Here is a 19,484-nt window from a genome sequence, read left to right as displayed (position 1 = left end):
AGAATTCATAGTTTAATGAATTAAAAGATTCCACATAAATATTTCGAAAACAATTCAGTGGACGGTAGTAAAATATACCGGTACAAGCATTTACTTTCAATTTCACATATTTTCATTTTACAACTGTCACGGATAAATACACAACTATAGTACTCTAGATGGTATAAAAGAAAGAAATGGAAAAAATACTGGTACAAAGCTACGATACATGTATATACTACAAAAATAATCTAAGTCGTCTCTTAGTTATGAAAGAAACAATTTCACACATTCTTTATGCATTAGATACTGATTTCATTTGTTGAGCATTTGTCGCTTTGATTGTACATGTCATGATCTGTTATGGATGAAATTAATCATCCATAAATTCGAGCCTAGTAAAATGAGATTAAATTACACATAGAATAACATGACTACATATTCATTTTATGAATATTACCGCCATTTGATAGGATCATTCTGAATTCATATCCTCTTTAAGAATAAACCCACAATAAAAGAAAAACAGTACTTAGTGGGTTCGATGTTTCTTTGACTGAATTGGTCAGGCACTTGAAAACTAACATCATAACCTTTTATTTATAATTTTCTTAGCAAATCTACAGAAACCAAAGACCATGCGGATCCACCAGTATCCCTGCAGAACTAACAAAATCAAGCAACCGATGTTACACTTGACTGGAATGGTAAACACCACTTGTAGTATAGTCATTTCGCTTGAACAACTGTACACATAATAGAGAAATGGAAAAATTAATATTCTGGATATAGTAAAAAACAGTAACATCAGAAAACCATTAATGACATATACTAAACCATCTGTTCTTCCAAGCTGAAAAATATAATGACATATATATGATTGTTAGACCAAAATTGATCAAATTGTTTATCTATGAATGGTAATCTAATTACCCTTAGCATGATCCATCTAAATGAAATACACGGAACAGCCATTTCCATTGTGAAGAAAGTACCAATAAAGAAATCACCTTTTCCATTTCTGAAATACTAAGACAAAATCAAAGATCTTGTAATCCTGGGTAAAGTGAAATATATGTATACCCGGTACGGTAATTGTAGACATATTGCTTGATTTTCTACTCACAAAAATGACTGGAACATAGATGAATGGTAAACCAGTATGATGCAACAAAATCAGCTTATTTTTATGTATGTAGTGGTAAATTCTTTTGTGCAGTTGCCACTTCTTGATTTGAGGATTGTCGAGAATGTGTGTAACATACATAGCAAATACGTCATAAACCATATATGATAACCCAAATGCAGCATAGATTTCTGTCAACCAATTTCTAGAAATTATAGAATTACTAACCATGGGTGGCTGAATCAAGGGGCTCAGAGCTCCATCCTTTTTGAGGATTGGGATAAAAAATGCCAAGCCCCAAATTGATGTTGTGGCCATTCTCACTAGACTAGACACTACCTGGAATGGATGATATCATTTTTACATGAACTCATAATAGCAACTCCAATAATGCAGCCCAATATTCCATGAAATGCTGAAACCAATCTGAAAGAAATTGAGAGAATAATAGAAACAATTCATCAATCGGTTAGAATATAGGACGCGTATCAATTTCTATCGACATTTTTTTACATAGTGTGGGGTGATACTAGATACTGATTCAAAATTGGAAGTGCAAACTCTGTCAAACTGTATCACCATCGACGACTTTTATTGACATCATCAGTGGAGATGGAGTGGATTGGATATGGCCGGATTTGATGGATCCTTTTTTGTGAAACTTACTTGACACTAATATCACTGACAGAGCTTTCATCTATTTGATTGTCTATCCTCCTGACTAAAAATGTTGTTACCAAATTCATTAATGGAAAAAACAATGACCCAAAAGCAAAATAACATAAAAAGTCAACAAAATTCATGTTGAAAATGCAAAAGGTTGAAAGCCTGTTTTGGTCGATGGCTAGTGACGTCATCAAGATCGCCTTTTTGTTACTCCCACAGCTAAACAACTCACTTTTAACGGTTAACCGCTGAATTTGAATTTTCTGTCAAGTGTATTCTTGCTGGCTGTTGATTAAAAGATTGTGAATCATGTTTTCCGAACGTGTTAAGCTTGTCTCCGGACCAGTTGGTGGGAATATTGGTTTGAAAAAAGAGGTAGATTGCAAGATTATAAAAAACTCACTGGGTAACACTGGTGAACGCCGCGAGGATCGTACACGGTGGTGCAGGCGAGGCGTCGCGACCGCGCGGCGGCAGGGCTTTTTAATTTTGGCTTTTGCCAGTTTTGGAGTCTTGTTATTGCCACCACGGCCACGTTACCACCACACTCACATTGTCGCTAGGCCTACTGTACTGCCACTACTTTACTTGCTTGCTACTTACTCGGCTAAATTAATTTGTCTTCATCCACGCTTACTTCCCCCCTCCCCCCCCCCCATGTTAAAAAGTAATTTCTGCCAACCGAACCACCAGTCGCAGTAGCCGTAGGCAGTATACTATAGTGCAGTAGTGGGTACCCAGTGGCATGCCATTGCCATGCCACTGGGTATAGGCCTATGTTGCCCGTACACAGTCACCACCTACTAGGCCTTAAATATTCCAACAACCATTCCAAATCCAGCAACAAAAAATAAACAATAAATTTTAAGGCCTCGAAACAGAAGAATGGTAGTTCCCTGTATTCAGAGTCAATGAAAATGTATTTCTTGTTGCAGATAGATAGCCTAACCAATTTCAGGATAAGTACTTTTCATTCCTTTATTTATATACGTAGCCTAACTGTTTAATCCTGGCCCTGGCCACTGAGGGTGTATGCATTAGGTCTGGTCCCAGTTTCACTGAGCTAGTTAGCCAACAATTAAGCTGAGAAATTTTGTTAAGTGGCAATTCAGGGGCAGATCAGGAGAGTATACAGGGGTGTACACCCCTTAAAACTTTTAAGTCGCAATGAAATTTAAAGGAAAAATTAAAAATATCAACAAGTATTTTTAAAAAGCTTATATTCCAAAACATGTTCTCTGTAGGCCTACTTCCAAAATATAGGTATTATGTTTTCTGATGATCTGGTGCCCTTTTGATTTTTAATTATATATGATACTGATATGTATGCCCTATTTTGGGCTGCACCCCTCCCTGAATCAGTCTGCCTGCAATTAAGAGGATGTTTATAGATAATTTGATTTAGAGGAATCTTTTAATTTAGTGCCTGATGTTAGGCCTTCCACAGCCTGGTAGAGGTGGTTTAGGTGAACAAGTTAGTCTTCACACTGCAGGACTTTTAGGTGAAGGTGAAACTGGCCCTTGTTTATGCATAGGCTACTGTGTGTGCACGCTTATCTTTATGCTTATTCAATTAGAATACCCATGTAGCTACCAAATAAGCACCGCTTCAGAGGATTTTAGAAATTTTCACTTCAATAACACTGTGTTCTATTTTTGGGCACTAGCTACTATTATGCACAATTTTTTCAATCAATTCTATCACATTGATATACATATATGTGTCACTTCTTTTGCATGTAGTAGGGTCTTACAGTAACCAGTGTGCTCTCTCACACCTCCCTGTGATATTGGCCTGAGACTGACAAATAATCTTTTTTGTAGCGTATTGGTCTCGTAGCAGACAGCATTTTAAAGTATGCTGGGCTAGATGGTGTAGGCTTATTTGAATGGACAAGGATCGTGTGCCCCGGAGGAACCATTGAAACATTGATGGAAGGTAATTTCTCGGTTCAGTACTGATTTATATTGTTCATTTTCATTGGGTTACTGATTAGTTGTATATTACAGAATTGAAAAAGGTGAAGATGCTGAATGTGGAACAACTAATCGTCCATGTTGGAACAAATAATATGACGCGTGATGTCCCGCTTGAGATTGTTCTGCGAAGACACGTTGAATTAATTCGATTGTTGCTCTATAAATGTACTGGGACCATCATTGTACCAGCTCTTTTTCCTCGATGTGATGAGTAAGTATCAAGAATAGATTTTTCTTGAAGTACTATATTTATGATCGATGTAATGATTTTTAAATTTCTTTCTTTTTTAAAGTTTCGATGCTGACACAAAAATATTTCATTACAATGAAATGCTGCACCGCGAATGCTTTACACTTGGTGTAAAGTTCGTTGATTTTCACTTCTCAAGAGATCTCCTTTCACCGTAAGTAATCGTTTAATCTTAATAAGCCCAGTAGGTTATGTGCATTTTTTCGCGATTTAAACTAACTTGTTTTTTTCTAAATTTTGTGATCTAGGACTGACTTGTTACACCCCAGCCGTAAGGGAAATCAGTTCATAAATAACAGGATAATGGAACTACTGCTATTGAAAAATGAAGATGAAATGTACGTAGAATTGCATTATTTTATCCAATTACCAGGTATGCAAACTACATAAATTTTATGATTGTACTGGAAATAATGAATGATTCTTAATCAGGTGCCCTCAATACTTTCCATATGAGATTGAAAAGATGCAAAGAAGTAGAGCAGTCCATCGACGAAAGGTAATCATTTAGCATTGATATCCTAGAAAATGAATGATTTGCAATTAGTTTTTATAACTTGAATACGAAACCACTTTATTCAAAATCCTTGCATTGAATTAATGAATCATATTGATAGCTGATAGCAAAAAACAAATTGAAGGATGATCAAGCAAGAGCATGGGATGATTCAACAATAGTGGTAAAGTTGTTTTCCTAAGTGATTTGTACGTGATTTATCTTTATAAAGTTAGATATATTTTAACAGTTTTTTGTATCCTTCAATCCAGTATAGCAGTTTTGACGTTGCGCATCATACAAGGAAACAATTCTGTTGTGAAGATCAAAGAGCCTTTTTCACATTCGACCAGGTACATATCATCTCAAGAACTTATGATTTAATATTAGTTTGGTCACTTTTATTTCACAATTACCTAAAGGCTGTGCATGCACAAATCTGTCTTTTTTTTCCAGTACATGACTAAAATTGATGTGGCTGGTGTTGCTATTTGTTTAAAGCCTCAATTATTTACTCCTTTTTATCAGACTAAGAACGTGAGTAATATGTTTCTCGAAATGAAATTATAGAAATTCATTGGTATTGGTATGATTTATGCTGTAAAGCTTTGTTTTCATATTCAGGGATGCTACAATAGAAGTTGTCACAATACTAAAAGATTTAACAGAAAAAGGAAGTCAGTGGAACATGTAAGTTTGATGCCCTTTCTGCGAGACGCGGGTTCATTTTTGTTATTTTTGCTTAGATGTTGAAGCAAAAACAGATTAATGTGCTCTTCCACATTAGGTTATTCATCCACAGACGGATCCTGCTGACTCGACATGTTTTTGCGGAGTTGAATTCACCAATTGGAAAGATCTTCTAGACCATGTTAGTTTAAACCATACTGAAATGTAAGTACAACATAATTCAATTAATTTAGTACCTACAAATCTAAATGACTTAATGCAAATGACTCAGAGATACCCATGTTTTATGTTAGGCCTATATGGGTAATTTCATACTCTATCTATTCATATGTCTAAAAAAAGTGAGTTGATAATGTGTATTTCAGGCGGACAATGGAGGAAGAAGGAAAGGACGCGGCTTGTGACAATTTCTCGGAAGGAACGATAGAGGAAGCAGAAAAGATGCAGGAAGATAGTTCGAAAGAAAGGATAGAAAGATTAAAGATGCAGGAAGATAGCTGGATGGAAAACAAAAAACAGCTAAGTATCACAGGTGGTGGAGGTATCGAACCAATCATAATTGATGATAGTGATGAGAATGATTCTGATGATGAACATGTATGTAGAAGAAATTTTAGTTACAATCCAACAGAAATGTGCCTCAATGACTATCAGTTTTTGAAAATTCCTCCTGTTATGCCATCAAAGGTCACGTCATTCAGAATTTGTGACATGTCTAATTCATGTCATTTGGCTGATGATGCCCCCACTATGCCCCACAAAAATCAGTTGGAGGACATAAAAGCACAGATGCAGTCAAGGATTGTCCGTGACCCTTCCATTAATATCCATGTGAGACTCGATACAGGCTGCTATTCTATTGATCAGATTAATAGGTTTCTTTTCTTACATTATGCTAAAACCAAACAACAAGATCTTTTTGCCATGAATCTTTGGGTAAATAGTAAGCCTTTAAGCCCCACTGATTCAGTCGATTGGGAACAGATTCAAGCATTTTCAAATATGCTCTTTTCCTTAAAACCCTCTCAACAATTTCCAGTTGGTAATAATAATAGCGTATCTGTATCAGAACTTCAGACGATGACTAATCAAAAATGGTTTGAAGGATCTGTGTTAAATGCTTTTGCATCTATGATAAATGAACAGTACTGTAATATTCATGCATTTATGATGCCACTTACATTTGATGCTAAGAAATATGTTTCAAATTTATATAAAAGATTCGGTCCTAATCCACTCATAAGTTGTGATAAACTAATTTTTTTCCTGCATGTTGGCACCCAAAACGATTTCGTATTTCTAAATTCTTATGGACATGTTGTTGCCAATCATTATGCACTAGCAGTTTTTTACCCAAAAAGTAACAAACTGTGTTATGCTGATACACTAGCATGGGATTGTCCAAGGGAATTTAAAAATCATTTAAGATCTGTTTTGAAAGGTTTGAATTGCCCTGATCCTGTTTATATCCACCTCCATGATCCTCATTTTGTTACTGAAAATTCAGTGCATGTATGTAGTAATAATTGTACTAGTTATTACCCACTCCAATCATGTTCATCTGTCTGTGGCCCTGCTACATTAATTGGTGCTTGCATTGCAACCTATTATGAAAAGGATATTTCAAGTGTATTTTCATCTCCCAATGAATTATCTTATCTTAAGAACATTTCTAACTATTCTGATTTTGTTAGATTGATATTGATTAATTGGCTTATGAAACATCTAATTGATATTACTCAACTCTTCTCAAAGTCATCTCAACCTACTGCTAATAGTACTACTTTCTCTAAGATATCACGATTATCTCGCAGACAGAGACATAAACGATCAACTGAGTCAAATAATACACTAGCTAGTTCTGAATTAAAGATGTCAGACTCTTATATTGCCCCTAAAAAAAGCAAATCAGTCTTAACTACAGCCAAATCTAAATCTACACCAATTTTGAATAATGAATCAACACTTGAATCTACACCAATTTCGAATTATGAATCTGCAGCAATTTTGACTAATGAATCAACACCAATTTCAAATAGTGAATCTGCACCAATTTTGACTAATGAATCAACACCTGAATCAACACCAATTTCGAATAGTGAATCTGCACCAATTTTGACTAATGAATCTACACCAATTTCGAATAGTGAATCTGCACCAATTTTGACTATTAAATCTACACCTGAATCTACACCAATTTCGAATAATGAATCTACACCTGAATCTACATCCTCAATTTTGAATCCTCAATCCTCATTAACTCTAAATTCAGCTGAACCATTAACTTCCCATATTAATGGTTCTAAAACTACTATCTCCCATCGCATCAGGAGAGGAAAGCATTATCTTGAAGTTGCTTTTCATTCAACTGGCAGTAAGACGAAGTATAAAAGTTTTCATTGTACAGACCAAGGTACAAATGACCAGGTAGCCATTGACACTATCAAGAAATACCTCAACAACCAGAATCCACTTAGTGATGAATGGGTTGAAAATGGGGAAGTAATGACTGGTGCTGACACAAAATATTATTTCGATAGATTCACTTTTGATTTTACAAAAACAGTTCGTCTGCATAAGAATGTGCGGCCTTCATTTGTTGGTAACCAGACAACGATGAAAGCTTCCTTAACATTAAAAAAGAATTGGCAAACCCATAGATTAGATAATAAATTTGAATTTATTGAGCCAATTGTTGAGGATACTTCTCAATTTGTGGCTGCAGAAATGCTCATAAAATGTTCGTCAAAGTCTTCAGTTTGTAAATCATCATGTGGATATTATCTTTCAAAGTTGAATATGTCCAGTAACATCACTAATTGTCCCTCATGTCAAATTGACGTTGTTTTAAATGATAAACAATGTATTCATTGCTCCATTACCATGTCTAACAAATGGAGGAAAAATGCTGATGGTGAAACACTTTGTTCCAACTGTTACAACTATAAGCTGAAGAATAAACGTGATCGTCCTGTGAAGTTAAGGCAGCAGTTTGAGCCAAAAAAATTAATTCACCCTCATTTTATGTGTTATTGGGCAACGAAACTTGTATTATTTAGTACTGATTTATCCAAGTGGAGAATCTTCAGCAAACCACTTAATGGTCAATATCATGACAATATTCCTTTACAAATTAAAAAGCGACCTAATTTATCTACTAGAGATAGATGGGATGAAAATAGAGTCATGATGAAAGCCACAGCAATGAAGGTTCTTTCTGCCACCAATGCTCACAATAACCTTCATGTATCAAATGTAAATGATGGCGCCGGTCATGACCATACCCTAGATCAAATTTCAAATAGATTGAAATATATTGATAAATCTTCGATAAAATTACATATGAAATCTCAAGACGAAATACCTATTCTAAGTTCTGATTGGAGAAATACTGAAAAATTATTAGAGGGTAACTATGAATCTGTCCTTTTATTTCAACGAGGGGATGCCACACTCAAACGTAATTATCACATTATTCTCTCTGATCCTCGTTCTCTGGAACATTTATCCAACTTTGGACAATCTGTCATTGGTATTGACGTGAAACATGATTTCAATTCGTGGAAATTCAAAACTTCATTTGTAACTTTTGCAGACAACAAAAATGAAGGACGTATTGCTGCTGCATCAATTAGTAGTGATGAAGGGGGGGCTACTCATGCAACTACCATCCAGTTAGTTCTAGCCAATACACCATGTAAAGACGAAAAATGTAATCATCCATCTGAATTCTATATATTTAATGATGGCAATGGTTTTTTCAGAATCAAGCCATGTTCATCAACATCTAGATTTTGTCCTTTTGTACAACATGATAAAGATGCAAGTCTAAAGCAAGGAGCATCTGACAATAATCTTAAATCAGTACTATGTAATTTTCATGTCCTGCAGTGTATTCGTCGCTTCATGAATGAAAATCAAGAACTTCGCTTATTTTGCAAGCCTCTAGAAACTGGTTTCAAATGCATTATGAGATCATGGGATGCTTCCTCTAGAACTGATATAGCCAATTCATTTATTAGTTTTATTGAGAATGATATTTCTTTAGACCTTATGTCGCAAGATACAAAAACATTATTTATTGATTACCTAAAGAAGAATTGGTTTAATTCCCAAATTTGGTCTGGGGCATTCAATGCTGAATCAATTTATCAGTCAGACCAATCTAACAGAAATAACCCTTTGCTATTAACTGATAATATTACTGAGCGCAAATTCAAACAAATAGATGATGTCTACTTAAGTGGACACCTAAATAAACTGATATCATCTTTTGTACGATTACTGTTTGAAAATGTTTTTAATGATGAGATCAAAGCGACAAATATGAACAATCTCCAATTTAAGCAACTTGACCAACGAGTTAAGAATATACGTCACCTTGAAAAGATAGAAAAGTGTTGCAAAAGAGCCTTTGATTTATTACAGAATAATGAGATTTTAAAATATGATGAAGAAACTAATTGGTTTGTTGTGAAGAGTTCTTCACGAAAGAACTTAAATAGGTTAGAAGATAATGATAATTTTTTCAATGGTGATACTCAATATACATTCAATCAGCTTGATGTTTTAGAAGAAAGATTCCCCGATAAAGTATCAATATCCGAGGAACATTCATATGACATTTCAAAAAAATGCCGAAGGTACATAGGAAATTTAGATTCAATATCCAGTCGTATCTTATTCAATTACGTTATTACAATCGTTCCTGAAAATTGTCTTTCATACGTAGATGGTAATTGCCATTTAATCAATTTGAAACTAGGTATATGTACTTGTGAAGCTTTTATAATGATTGGACAACCATATTTTTGCAAACATCTTTTTGCCTGTTTTGCCCAAAAAAACAATATAACCACAACGAAGGCTTTAATTGATGCATATAAATTCCACATTGTGGAGCCTCTGCCAACTTACAATTTTACTCGACAAAATATTTCTGTTTCATCTACCCTCATTGATAAGTTAAAAGATCATTCCCACATTGCTAGCTCGAATGATATCAATGCTGCTCGGAAAGGGCACATTCTAAGTATTTTACATAATGAAAGCCACTGTGGAATTAAGTTAATAAGCGGACGACCTGCCAAACGACAACCTCACAATATGGCTCATAGGCGTGCTGAGGGTCCAATCAAGGACAATCAGGTTGCCATAAACCTTCCTGAACTTGAAGTGATAGACCCTTACTGCCCTAAGGTTACAATGCCTAAAGATGCTGAGAATGCAAGACACGGAGGGCGAAAGATAATTAGACCTGCTAACAGAGGTGTATCCTTTTCTGCTATGGTTGAAAATGCTGCTATCAAACTAGGTAAAAAAGCTAAAATATCAGAAATTGAAACCATAGACTCCACTGATCCAGATCCTGGCAATGATATCGAATTTTCAGCAGATATTTTAAGTCAGAATAAATCATCCTTACCAAAAAAATCAAAAGATACCAAACCAAAAGATATTAAGTCAATACCAGTTGTTAAAAATGACTCGAAGTCTGTTTTATTTGAAAAAAGTATTGTCTGTTCCTTTTGTATTAAAGACAAAATAAATCCTCCATATCTTTGTTCATGTCGCAGGGAACTAGATAGGCACATATCCACTTCTCATTCATCTTTGAAACCTATCTCATGTGCTATTTGTTGGGCAGATGGGGTTATTAATTCATATGCAAGTGAAACATTCCTTCAAAAGCACATTCGTATTGAACATAATCATCATAAGAAAAAATCTATTGTAATCGATTATAATAATAGAGATGATTATCTCAACAGTTCTCCTATTACAGAAATCAATAATTCCAATTCTGAAAAAGAATTAGAAATTCTTATAGATCAACCTGGAAATGCAGGCCTCCAAAACCTAGCAAAATTGAAACTAGATAATCTTTTGTCATCAAAAGTTGAAAAAACCCCTTCTCAGTTAGTTGCTGAAACCTGCCCTGTCTGCCACAAAAAATGCAATGCTAATCCTAAGAAAAAGTCCACATTCTCAATTGAATGTGATAATTGCCATAGATGGTATCATTGGAAATGTGCTCCAATCAATGAGGCTCCTCCTGAACATATCAGGTGGTTTTGTTTTCATTGTGACCCGATTTCCTAAATAGTTTGTATAGAATATTATTGATCGGGTTTCGAATGAATCCCTGACATTAGAAATATTTTCATTTCCCATGGTGAACGTAGAAGCCTATAATGACCGTCACTTAGTCACCTATATATTTACTCGATTATATATAAGGTTAAGAAGCGATGTATATGCACTGGTGTTTATAGTGCTCTATTTCAGGTTTTTTCTTTCAGGAAAATATATTTTGTGAATAGATTACCGCTTGATTTTTTATGTTACAGGTTACTGCAAAATCATCAGTTATTGTGATGCGTGCCGATGTCTCTGGATGATTCTGACCATGTCTAGAACTTCAACATCCTTGACTTATCATCAATTGGCAGCAGTATACATACATGCATGTTCAGAGAGTGTATGAAGAGAGTGTATGGACACATCAACCTCGGTTCAAGGCTGTCCCTGATTAAATTGTATAATCCATATATAATATATATAGATTGGTCCCATTTTAACTTACTCAACTGCTTGAATGTCTTGTTTGTTATTCGTAAATTTTCACTTATTCATTGATTGTTTCTGTAGAATTTTATATGTGATATATAAACGTGGAAACCAGGGCCCATTGCACTATGAAAGACACTTGACATTTTTTTGGGACAGATCTTTCTATATGTTTATGTCCTCGAGGCATCTGAAGTTAAGAAAATTCCCTTTGAAAACTGGAAATGACATAATGAAATAAGTTGTGGAATGTTTACAAATGACAAAATGAATGAATTTTGCATTCCTAAGGCCCTATATATTTACTGCAGTTAGTCCTGTATGTCTTTTTTATCGCAATTTACTGTGGTTTATTCCTGTTTGTCCTGTATGTCTTTGTGATCGCGATCGCAATTCATTGGTTGCATTGTTTACTGTTAGTCCTGTATGTCTATCGCAATTAAGTTAGTCCTGTATGTCCTGTATGTCTTAGTTAATCGCAATTCATTGGTTGTTGAATTGTCTACTGTTAGTCCTGTATGTCCTGTGGTTTAGTCCTGTATGTCTTAGTTAATCGCAATTCGTTGGTTGAATTGTCTACTGTTAATCCTGTATGTCCTGTATGTCTATCGCAATTAAGTTAGTCCTGTTTGTCCTGTATGTCTTAGCTACGAGCAATTATCAAACTTGATAATTGCTCGTAGGTCTTAGTTAATCGCAATTCATTGGTTGCATGGTTTACTGTTAAAGCTGTATGTTCTGTATCTCTATCGCAATTTCATTGGTTGCATTGTTTACTGTTAAAGCTGTATGTTCTGTATCTCTATCGCAATTTCATTGGTTGAATTGTTAACAGTCCTCTGTATGTACATGTAAAAATAATTAAGGTTCTGACAACAGGTTTGTAAAGTAATCAGCTATCTGTTTTGTCTATCGTTGCTTAAATTGTTAACTGTTGTTTTAGAGTTCTGTATGTCTTTGTCGATCATTTTGTCTGCACTCAGGGGCGGATCCAGCATTTTGAAGGGGGGGGGGCAAATGAAAGCAACAACAGATGGCTGTAAGCCATTCCAGAGCAAGCACCGATAACGCGAAGACCCTTCCTAAAAATTTTTTGGAAAAATAGATGCAAGCAGGTGCATTCTGAGCATTACTTAATAGAAAGATTTCATTCGGTTTTTACTCAGTAACGCATAGATTTGCGGCTACATCGGTAAAAATAGAGGGGTGGATCCGCCACTGAATAGCTATTGTTTTGTGTAGGATTGTATCTGTGAATTAAGTAAAGTTACTTACTCCAGTCTGATGTTATTGCTTATTGCTCGTATTTTATTGTTTTAAGTGTGCGAATACTTTTCTTAGATTTATGGAGATCAGGATGACGAGGGTTCGATTTGAACCAACAAATAAACAAAAACATTCAAACCTCAAATTAATCCGTTTACTTGTCTTTATTTTTGGGGAACATTTTTTTACCTAGTTCAGATTTGATAACACAGTAGTCGCTTGTTCCAAAGCGATGTGCCGTTGAAGACAGACCTGAAGGTCTTTGCCGACAGCGATGCTATCCAGGATTTCAAAGGATGTGAAGAAGGTGCATCTTCGACAACCATAGTTTGCAGTTTTAACAATTTAAAACAATAATAGTTTCATTAAACAACTTAAAATTTAAAGATTTAGTGGACTTACTGTTTAACCAGGGCAGGGATTTCTCGCAACCGTACATGATATATACATACACTAGCAGTAAATACAATGTACTTCTAACCCTTATAAAACTTAAACTATTATTAGTTATTTTACAATTATTAAACGGCAACGTTGAAATGCGATGTGCGCTCAGAGCGGCCGTAGTGATTTTGGCGTATTGTGGGATTCGAACCGCTCGGAATTTGTACTAGTGACGTCACTCGCCATCGACCAAAACAGGCTTTCAACCTTTTGCGTTGAAAATATTGCAGACAATTGCTTAGTTTACAATGTTGAATGCCGATGTATCAATTTGTTAATTGGTTTCACATAGACTGGTTGCCTGTCTGCACCAAGGTGAGAGATGATGATATACGTTGATGCTACTTGGAGTACCAAATATCTCCAAGATATATGCGACATGTTTTATTAACTTAAGACTAGATAAAGAGTCTTAAATCATGAATCTTCACAGAAAATTGAGACCGGCAAACAATCTAAAGCTCCATCATTATAGCCAAAACCGTGAAATACGATTCTCCGATATTCTCAAGGTCGATGAGCCAGAGACAAACTTTTTTGTTTTTTATTGTTCGATTTGAGCATATAGTTCGATGATTCGAGTAACAAGGATTGATTATTGTATGTTAAGGTAGAATGGCTGCTGTAAACGCTGCTACTGGAGACTCCGCAAAGATCAAAGACTTGCTGAAAGAATTACAAACGCTTCTTTTCCAAACTAAAGTAAAGTCCTATATTCATTCCTTCACAGATTCATTTCACCCATATGCAATTTTGCCATTTCAAGTTTTAAAGATAACCCCGGCCGGCTTTTCCCCTCTAAATATGAATGGATTGTCTACGTTGAACTAATTGCTTTGATGGTTTCTAGGAGGAACGAGATCGAGGAGAAAACACATTGTTGAATATTCAGAAAACACATGAACGAATGCAGCAAGAACAAAAAAGTAAGAGATTCTTGCTCGGTAGACTAGCATCTATAAACCTTGATGTTCCTGCGGAGGGGTGACCCAGGATTAGTGGGTATTCAGACTAAAGTTCTCTAAATTGTCATGACTTTAATCCTTCTATCTTCTAGTTTCTACGTACTACAAAACTAAACTAAAAGGACTGTATACTACTGCTTTACAAGATGCTGAAAGTGAGACCGAGTATGTATTCTAGATTATTGATTTCTGTGAAAGAGGTTTTGAATTTTAAAATGAACAGAATAATTGTATTTCATTTCAGAATGTTACGTAGAGCTTTGGACATGATCAGTGAAATCAAAGCTATCAAAAGTGATTGTAAGGGCGAAAAACATTGCATTATTTAAAGGACACTTATGTTAATGGATAAATGTTGATTTTCGAATTTTTCTTTTAGTGGACGGAGATCGACCAAAACAGATAATGAGAAGAGGTGTCCTAATGTCTATGTTGCAACAAAATGCGAACACATTGCCGCTCTGGATTGGAAAATCAGGCGAAAAGTACGTAATGACCATAATTCGTTTCTGACATTTAGTCATGTGAAAAAAAGTTTATTTCTTGTCTGTTTTAGGCCGCCAGCATTGTGTGGAGCAATACAAGTTGATAATAACTACATTGCAAATCCCGGTGATAAAGTTGCTGCTCGAGTTCGTAGTTCAGATGGCGAGGAAAATTGGATTCTGGCTGAAGTTGTTTCATACAACACATCAACAAATAAGTATGAAGTGGATGATATTGATGCAGAAGAAGGAAAAGAGTAAGTGAAACTATTACAGTAACAGTCTGAAAAATGATATTTAATGACAAAATTGTTGATTTGTATTTAACAATATTCTTAAAGGAGACATGTTTTAAGTAGAAGACGAATTGTGCCTCTACCTTTATGGAAAGCTAATCCAGAGACCGATCCTGAAGCATTGTTCAATAAATCAACTGTAAGAAGCGTTGCCGACTACCAAATGTCTGTAGGTTAGATACCGGTAAATGATTTGACTATTTTCTTTTCTCATTTTACAGCTGGTTTTGGCGTTATATCCACAGACTACGTGCTTTTATCGAGCTCTCATACACGAGACACCTAAAAAGGTAATTAAAAAAATTCTGATTGTTTATCACCAAAAATTTTTGAAATTACCGATACATGTATATGTTCTGGTTTTAGCCTCATGATGATTATTTGGTATTATTTGAGGATACATCGTACACAGATGGATATTCACCACCTCTGAAAGTTGCTCAAAGATATGTAATAATGTGTAAAGATGATAAGAAAAAGTGAACTACAATAGACTTTAGCATTTTTTGGCAGTTTTGTATATATTCATTAACCACTTGTATTCATGTATAAATATTTCTATATGAATTTGTATTGTACGTGTTAGTGTATTTTGTTTTAATATTTGGTTTATATGTACATCCTAGACACATCTGTAACCCAAAGGTTTATAGTTAGGAGCATTTCATAGTTGATTATGTGACGTGTATACTTTAGAAAGGAACCTTTTGTACATCAAACTTGACGTTTTCAATCATCGGCGGCCATCTTTGTCTTGACAGTCCTTGTTATGTTACAATGTATAAAACAAATGGACATGGTGTTCCTGGATACCTTCGTTCCTTTAGGATGTGGAAAGCAATATTTGTCCGAATATGGCAAAATACAAAATAACTCCATAAAAACAAGCATAAGATAATTTCTAATTATAGCACCTACATTTATTTTTATAAATTAAAGGGCCTATTTTATAGACCAGTTCTAACTTTAACCCTAGGGTTGATTCTATGTCAACTACCCCACCCATACAGTCAAAACAAATCTCCACTGATTTCCGTGTATGCAATAAGGATTTAATCTATGATCATGTGCAAATGTATAATGAGAAAATAAAGCAATAATAGAAAAATATTTATTAACAACTATAAATAAGACATGTGAAATACAGTTATGAAAACATCCAGTTAGTAAATCCATTAAGTATAGCCAAATGAGCATTAAAAAGAAAATAATTTCTATTATATGCTTGAAATTATCAATGATTAATAAGAAAATAAATATTCCAAAAATATTTAATATATAATAGAAAATCTTTTGTTTTAATATAAAATAGTGCAATGAATTTTCTTATATGTTAAAAGGAAGACAGTTGGTCCATTCAAGAAATGTTTCAATAAATATGAATGATATTGTTCAACACTTGCAATCCATGTCAACATTCAGAACATTCTACTTGAAAGAAAAATGCTCATCAGCCAGATTTAATTCTCTATAATATGAGCAAATAGTTTCTATAACAGGCCGCAGTGAGTTCAAATACACCTCAAGATCCTGAAATAGCTGAAAATAGAATTCTATAACCTTTGAAGGGAAAGGTAGACCGATGATTGCTGTTAGAATATTAGCATATTTACTTACCACCTCATCTGTTGCACCATTTAGCAATATTCGCACAAAGACATCATGGTTGATAGCAAATGAGATGGCCTTAAAAAATAGAAGGAAGTATGTAATTCATCCTTATAATATTAATGCTCATTCAAAATCCAAATGTTGTTTAGATTCTCACTGACTTTGAATAGTAATTTTGCAGGTGTGCCATGATGCTTCTTTAAAGTTTGCTCGTATGCTTGCCTCGCAAATTCATGAAAGGTTGTTGAAGTTTCTTCAGGGGGACTTTTCCGTTTTTTTTGTTCGTTTTCAACAAACAGTGCCAACATCACATAAATATACATACATGATCTGAAATTGAATGTAGAGTTGATGTTACCGAATTACCTGGTAGTTGGACTTCAGATAAAACAGAACTTGTAGGGCACATACCTATTCAGCCAACATAATGATAAAGTGACTGATGGATCCTGTTTTGTTGCATTATTTCTGATATCCTTGGCCAGCAAGGATTTCACTGTTTTCAGCTGTTCAGAATCCTTTTCGACTGCTTTCCGCAAAATCTACATGAAAAATACAATATTCAGTAATCAAAACAAATAAGCCTTACAATAGTACTGCCATTTTGTTTATATAAGGAAATTTATAGGGCAACTATTGATTTATATCCCGAGTGCCATTACAATTTGAATTACCAGACAATCTTACAGGTAGCCCTGGAAACAACAAATGTACACCAACTCCATTTTGATGTAGGCTAATAATTAGTACTTAGGCCTAGCTAGATAGTTACCTAATCGTTGGTGGTAAGCTTTTTATAATTGGATGGGCTTATACCAACGTTAGGGATGACAAGGGCCAAAACACGGTTGAAAAAAATATCACTTCCAAAATATACTTTCTAATGACTTCAGTCCACAATTAATGGCTTAATTCACAAACTGACACACACAGGTGGTTTGTGGAAATATCCGATCGTGAAACTGAACCACAGTCAGGTTACTGACTAAGGCCTAGCATACTTACATTAATATTATTTGCAACATCTGATTTAAGTGGCTTAAATAATCTACCCAAACTATCTGAAATTCCAAATAAATTCTTCATGTGTTATTCAATCCGATATAGTTTATATCAAGATGGTTGCCCTTTTAGTTTTGTAATTTTGTGTTCGTTGGATAAAAACCGTACCAAAAACAATCGGTATTGCATCGCACGCACTGAGAAATTCGACAACAGGGATATCATTATCTTCGTCGATATTGGGGTACGCTATTCCACGAAAAAAACTCATCTTCCGTCTGGAAAAACGTCCAAAATCTCGTCAAAATGGGCAATCCGTGCACCACCGACCTATTCCTGCTCAATTCAATTCAATTCAATTCAATATGTATTGCGTCCTTTTTACAGATATTACATGAGACAGACATGGCAATAAAATAAAACACAGAGATAAAAAAAACAAACAAATTTGAACAATAGAAACAAACAGGTAGTTACAATGTTATTCACAATTCCGAAATTATAATCCACAAGAACAGTACAAAAAGTCAAGCGGTTGCTATTGATTGTCCGCCCGTTTGTAAAAAAGGTCATTCACAAAAAAAATTGCATGTAATCTTAGCGATTTCTGTGTCCCCACCCCCTGTTGATAAAATAAATTTTAGTTTTCCTGGGGCATCAAGTAACTGAAACGAAGGGGCGATCTGGGTAATTGAATAGAAATGGGCTTCCAATAAGGTAGTCAGTAACCTGACTGTGGTTTAGTTTCACGATCGGATATGCCCATCCGATTATAAAAAGCTTACCACCAACGATTAGGTAACTAACTACCAATAAGGGAGAAACAGGGGCAGTGAATAATAAAGTGTTCCTCGTCCTCCACTTTGTTTAGGTCACAAAATAGGACGCTGCTCGGCAGGGGTCTTAGGTGGGGTGTACCGGCCAGTTTCAATAGCTAAAGAGTGGGCACTCAGGCGTAATTTGGTCAGGGACTTGCGGGCTAGAATGTTGGGAGAGACTTTCAGGTAATTTTCCATAAAGAAGGAGTGTTTGAAGAGTTTATAAGTTCGGAGTTTCGGGGATTTTACCAAGTCATTGATTTCATCAAGCCAGGAGCGGGCATAAGCTGACTGCATTTTATTTAGAAGGGTTTTTGCAGTCCCCCGACGGATGTTACCCCAGTTGAGCCAAGTTGTATCAGGAAGGAAATAGTCAATCAGGCATTCAAGTTGTGGGCCCAGTTGGGTGACCTGTACCAGGTTTCATGTTGGAGTATCTTGTATGAAAGTAATACTCCCCAATAAGGTTTCTATCGCCTTTTGGAATATTGATGTTGGTCACAACAGGATCGACAATGGCGAGAGTTTGTAAACTTGCTCAACCAGATGTTCTTGAAATAAGGCGTAAACACGACATTGTCGGTTTAGTAGAAACTCATTTTATTAATGACGACTCAACAGATTCGATCCAGGGTACCACAAAATTCGTAAGAAATCTGCCAACGCTAGGAAACATATGGTGGTGTATCTGTCTTGAGCGAATAACTAGTATACACAGATAAGGCAAATGATAACTACAAAAGCACTTAGACACAATGAGTGTTAAAAGACACACCAGAGAGCGTCATATTAGAGAATAAGTAGAATGTTTACAAGCAAATCAGTTAACATTAAGATAAT

The 19,484-nt window shown here is 35.2% G+C and overlaps 4 protein-coding genes across 8 annotated transcripts; 2 read left to right on the top strand and 2 right to left on the bottom strand.

The window, feature by feature from the left end:
• Positions 1-708: 708 nt before the first annotated feature.
• On the bottom strand, positions 709-2,409 carry LOC141899124 (TLC domain-containing protein 3A-like). The gene is made up of 6 exons (XM_074785277.1): positions 1,772-2,409; positions 1,445-1,531; positions 1,106-1,310; positions 913-1,008; positions 817-832; positions 709-725 (listed from the first exon to the last, which is right to left on the bottom strand). Exons 1-6 carry the CDS (start codon positions 1,960-1,962, stop codon positions 709-711), a joined length of 612 nt encoding a protein of 203 aa, XP_074641378.1. The 5' UTR covers positions 1,963-2,409.
• Positions 2,013-11,770, top strand: LOC141900736 (uncharacterized). 4 transcript variants are annotated; one of them, XM_074787761.1, is made up of 12 exons: positions 2,013-2,146; positions 2,707-3,710; positions 3,782-3,962; positions 4,045-4,155; positions 4,250-4,339; positions 4,434-4,500; positions 4,619-4,681; positions 4,770-4,850; positions 4,954-5,034; positions 5,122-5,187; positions 5,285-5,391; positions 5,553-11,770. In XM_074787761.1, exons 2-12 carry the CDS (start codon positions 3,704-3,706, stop codon positions 11,287-11,289), a joined length of 6,591 nt encoding a protein of 2,196 aa, XP_074643862.1. In that variant the 5' UTR covers positions 2,013-2,146; positions 2,707-3,703; the 3' UTR covers positions 11,290-11,770. The 4 variants fall into 4 exon arrangements, with proteins under 4 accessions (XP_074643862.1, XP_074643864.1, XP_074643861.1 ...); XM_074787763.1 differs by lacking the exon at positions 2,013-2,146 and having other exon boundaries at positions 2,510-3,273; positions 3,596-3,710; XM_074787760.1 differs by lacking the exon at positions 2,013-2,146 and having other exon boundaries at positions 2,510-3,710.
• Positions 11,771-13,992: 2,222 nt separating this feature from the next.
• LOC141898790 (SAGA-associated factor 29-like) lies at positions 13,993-16,515 on the top strand. The gene is made up of 9 exons (XM_074784888.1): positions 13,993-14,169; positions 14,318-14,393; positions 14,525-14,597; positions 14,677-14,732; positions 14,812-14,917; positions 14,989-15,174; positions 15,259-15,352; positions 15,435-15,503; positions 15,580-16,515. The coding sequence occupies exons 1-9, from the start codon at positions 14,083-14,085 to the stop codon at positions 15,694-15,696; spliced, it is 864 nt and encodes a 287-aa protein (XP_074640989.1). The 5' UTR covers positions 13,993-14,082; the 3' UTR covers positions 15,697-16,515.
• Positions 15,312-18,406, bottom strand: LOC141898791 (glycolipid transfer protein-like). 2 transcript variants are annotated; one of them, XM_074784890.1, is made up of 6 exons: positions 17,995-18,406; positions 17,830-17,885; positions 17,236-17,366; positions 16,986-17,154; positions 16,831-16,899; positions 15,312-15,495 (listed from the first exon to the last, which is right to left on the bottom strand). In XM_074784890.1, the coding sequence occupies exons 1-6, from the start codon at positions 18,095-18,097 to the stop codon at positions 15,481-15,483; spliced, it is 543 nt and encodes a 180-aa protein (XP_074640991.1). In that variant the 5' UTR covers positions 18,098-18,406; the 3' UTR covers positions 15,312-15,480. The 2 variants fall into 2 exon arrangements, with proteins under 2 accessions (XP_074640991.1, XP_074640990.1); XM_074784889.1 differs by lacking the exon at positions 15,312-15,495 and adding an exon at positions 16,317-16,752 and having other exon boundaries at positions 17,995-18,395.
• Between the last annotated feature and the right edge of the window lie 1,078 nt (positions 18,407-19,484).

Source organism: Tubulanus polymorphus, chromosome 2 (assembly GCF_964204645.1).
Source record: "Tubulanus polymorphus chromosome 2, tnTubPoly1.2, whole genome shotgun sequence".
Taxonomy (NCBI): domain Eukaryota; kingdom Metazoa; phylum Nemertea; class Palaeonemertea; order Tubulaniformes; family Tubulanidae; genus Tubulanus; species Tubulanus polymorphus.
This window is presented reverse-complemented; position numbering and strand designations above follow the sequence as displayed.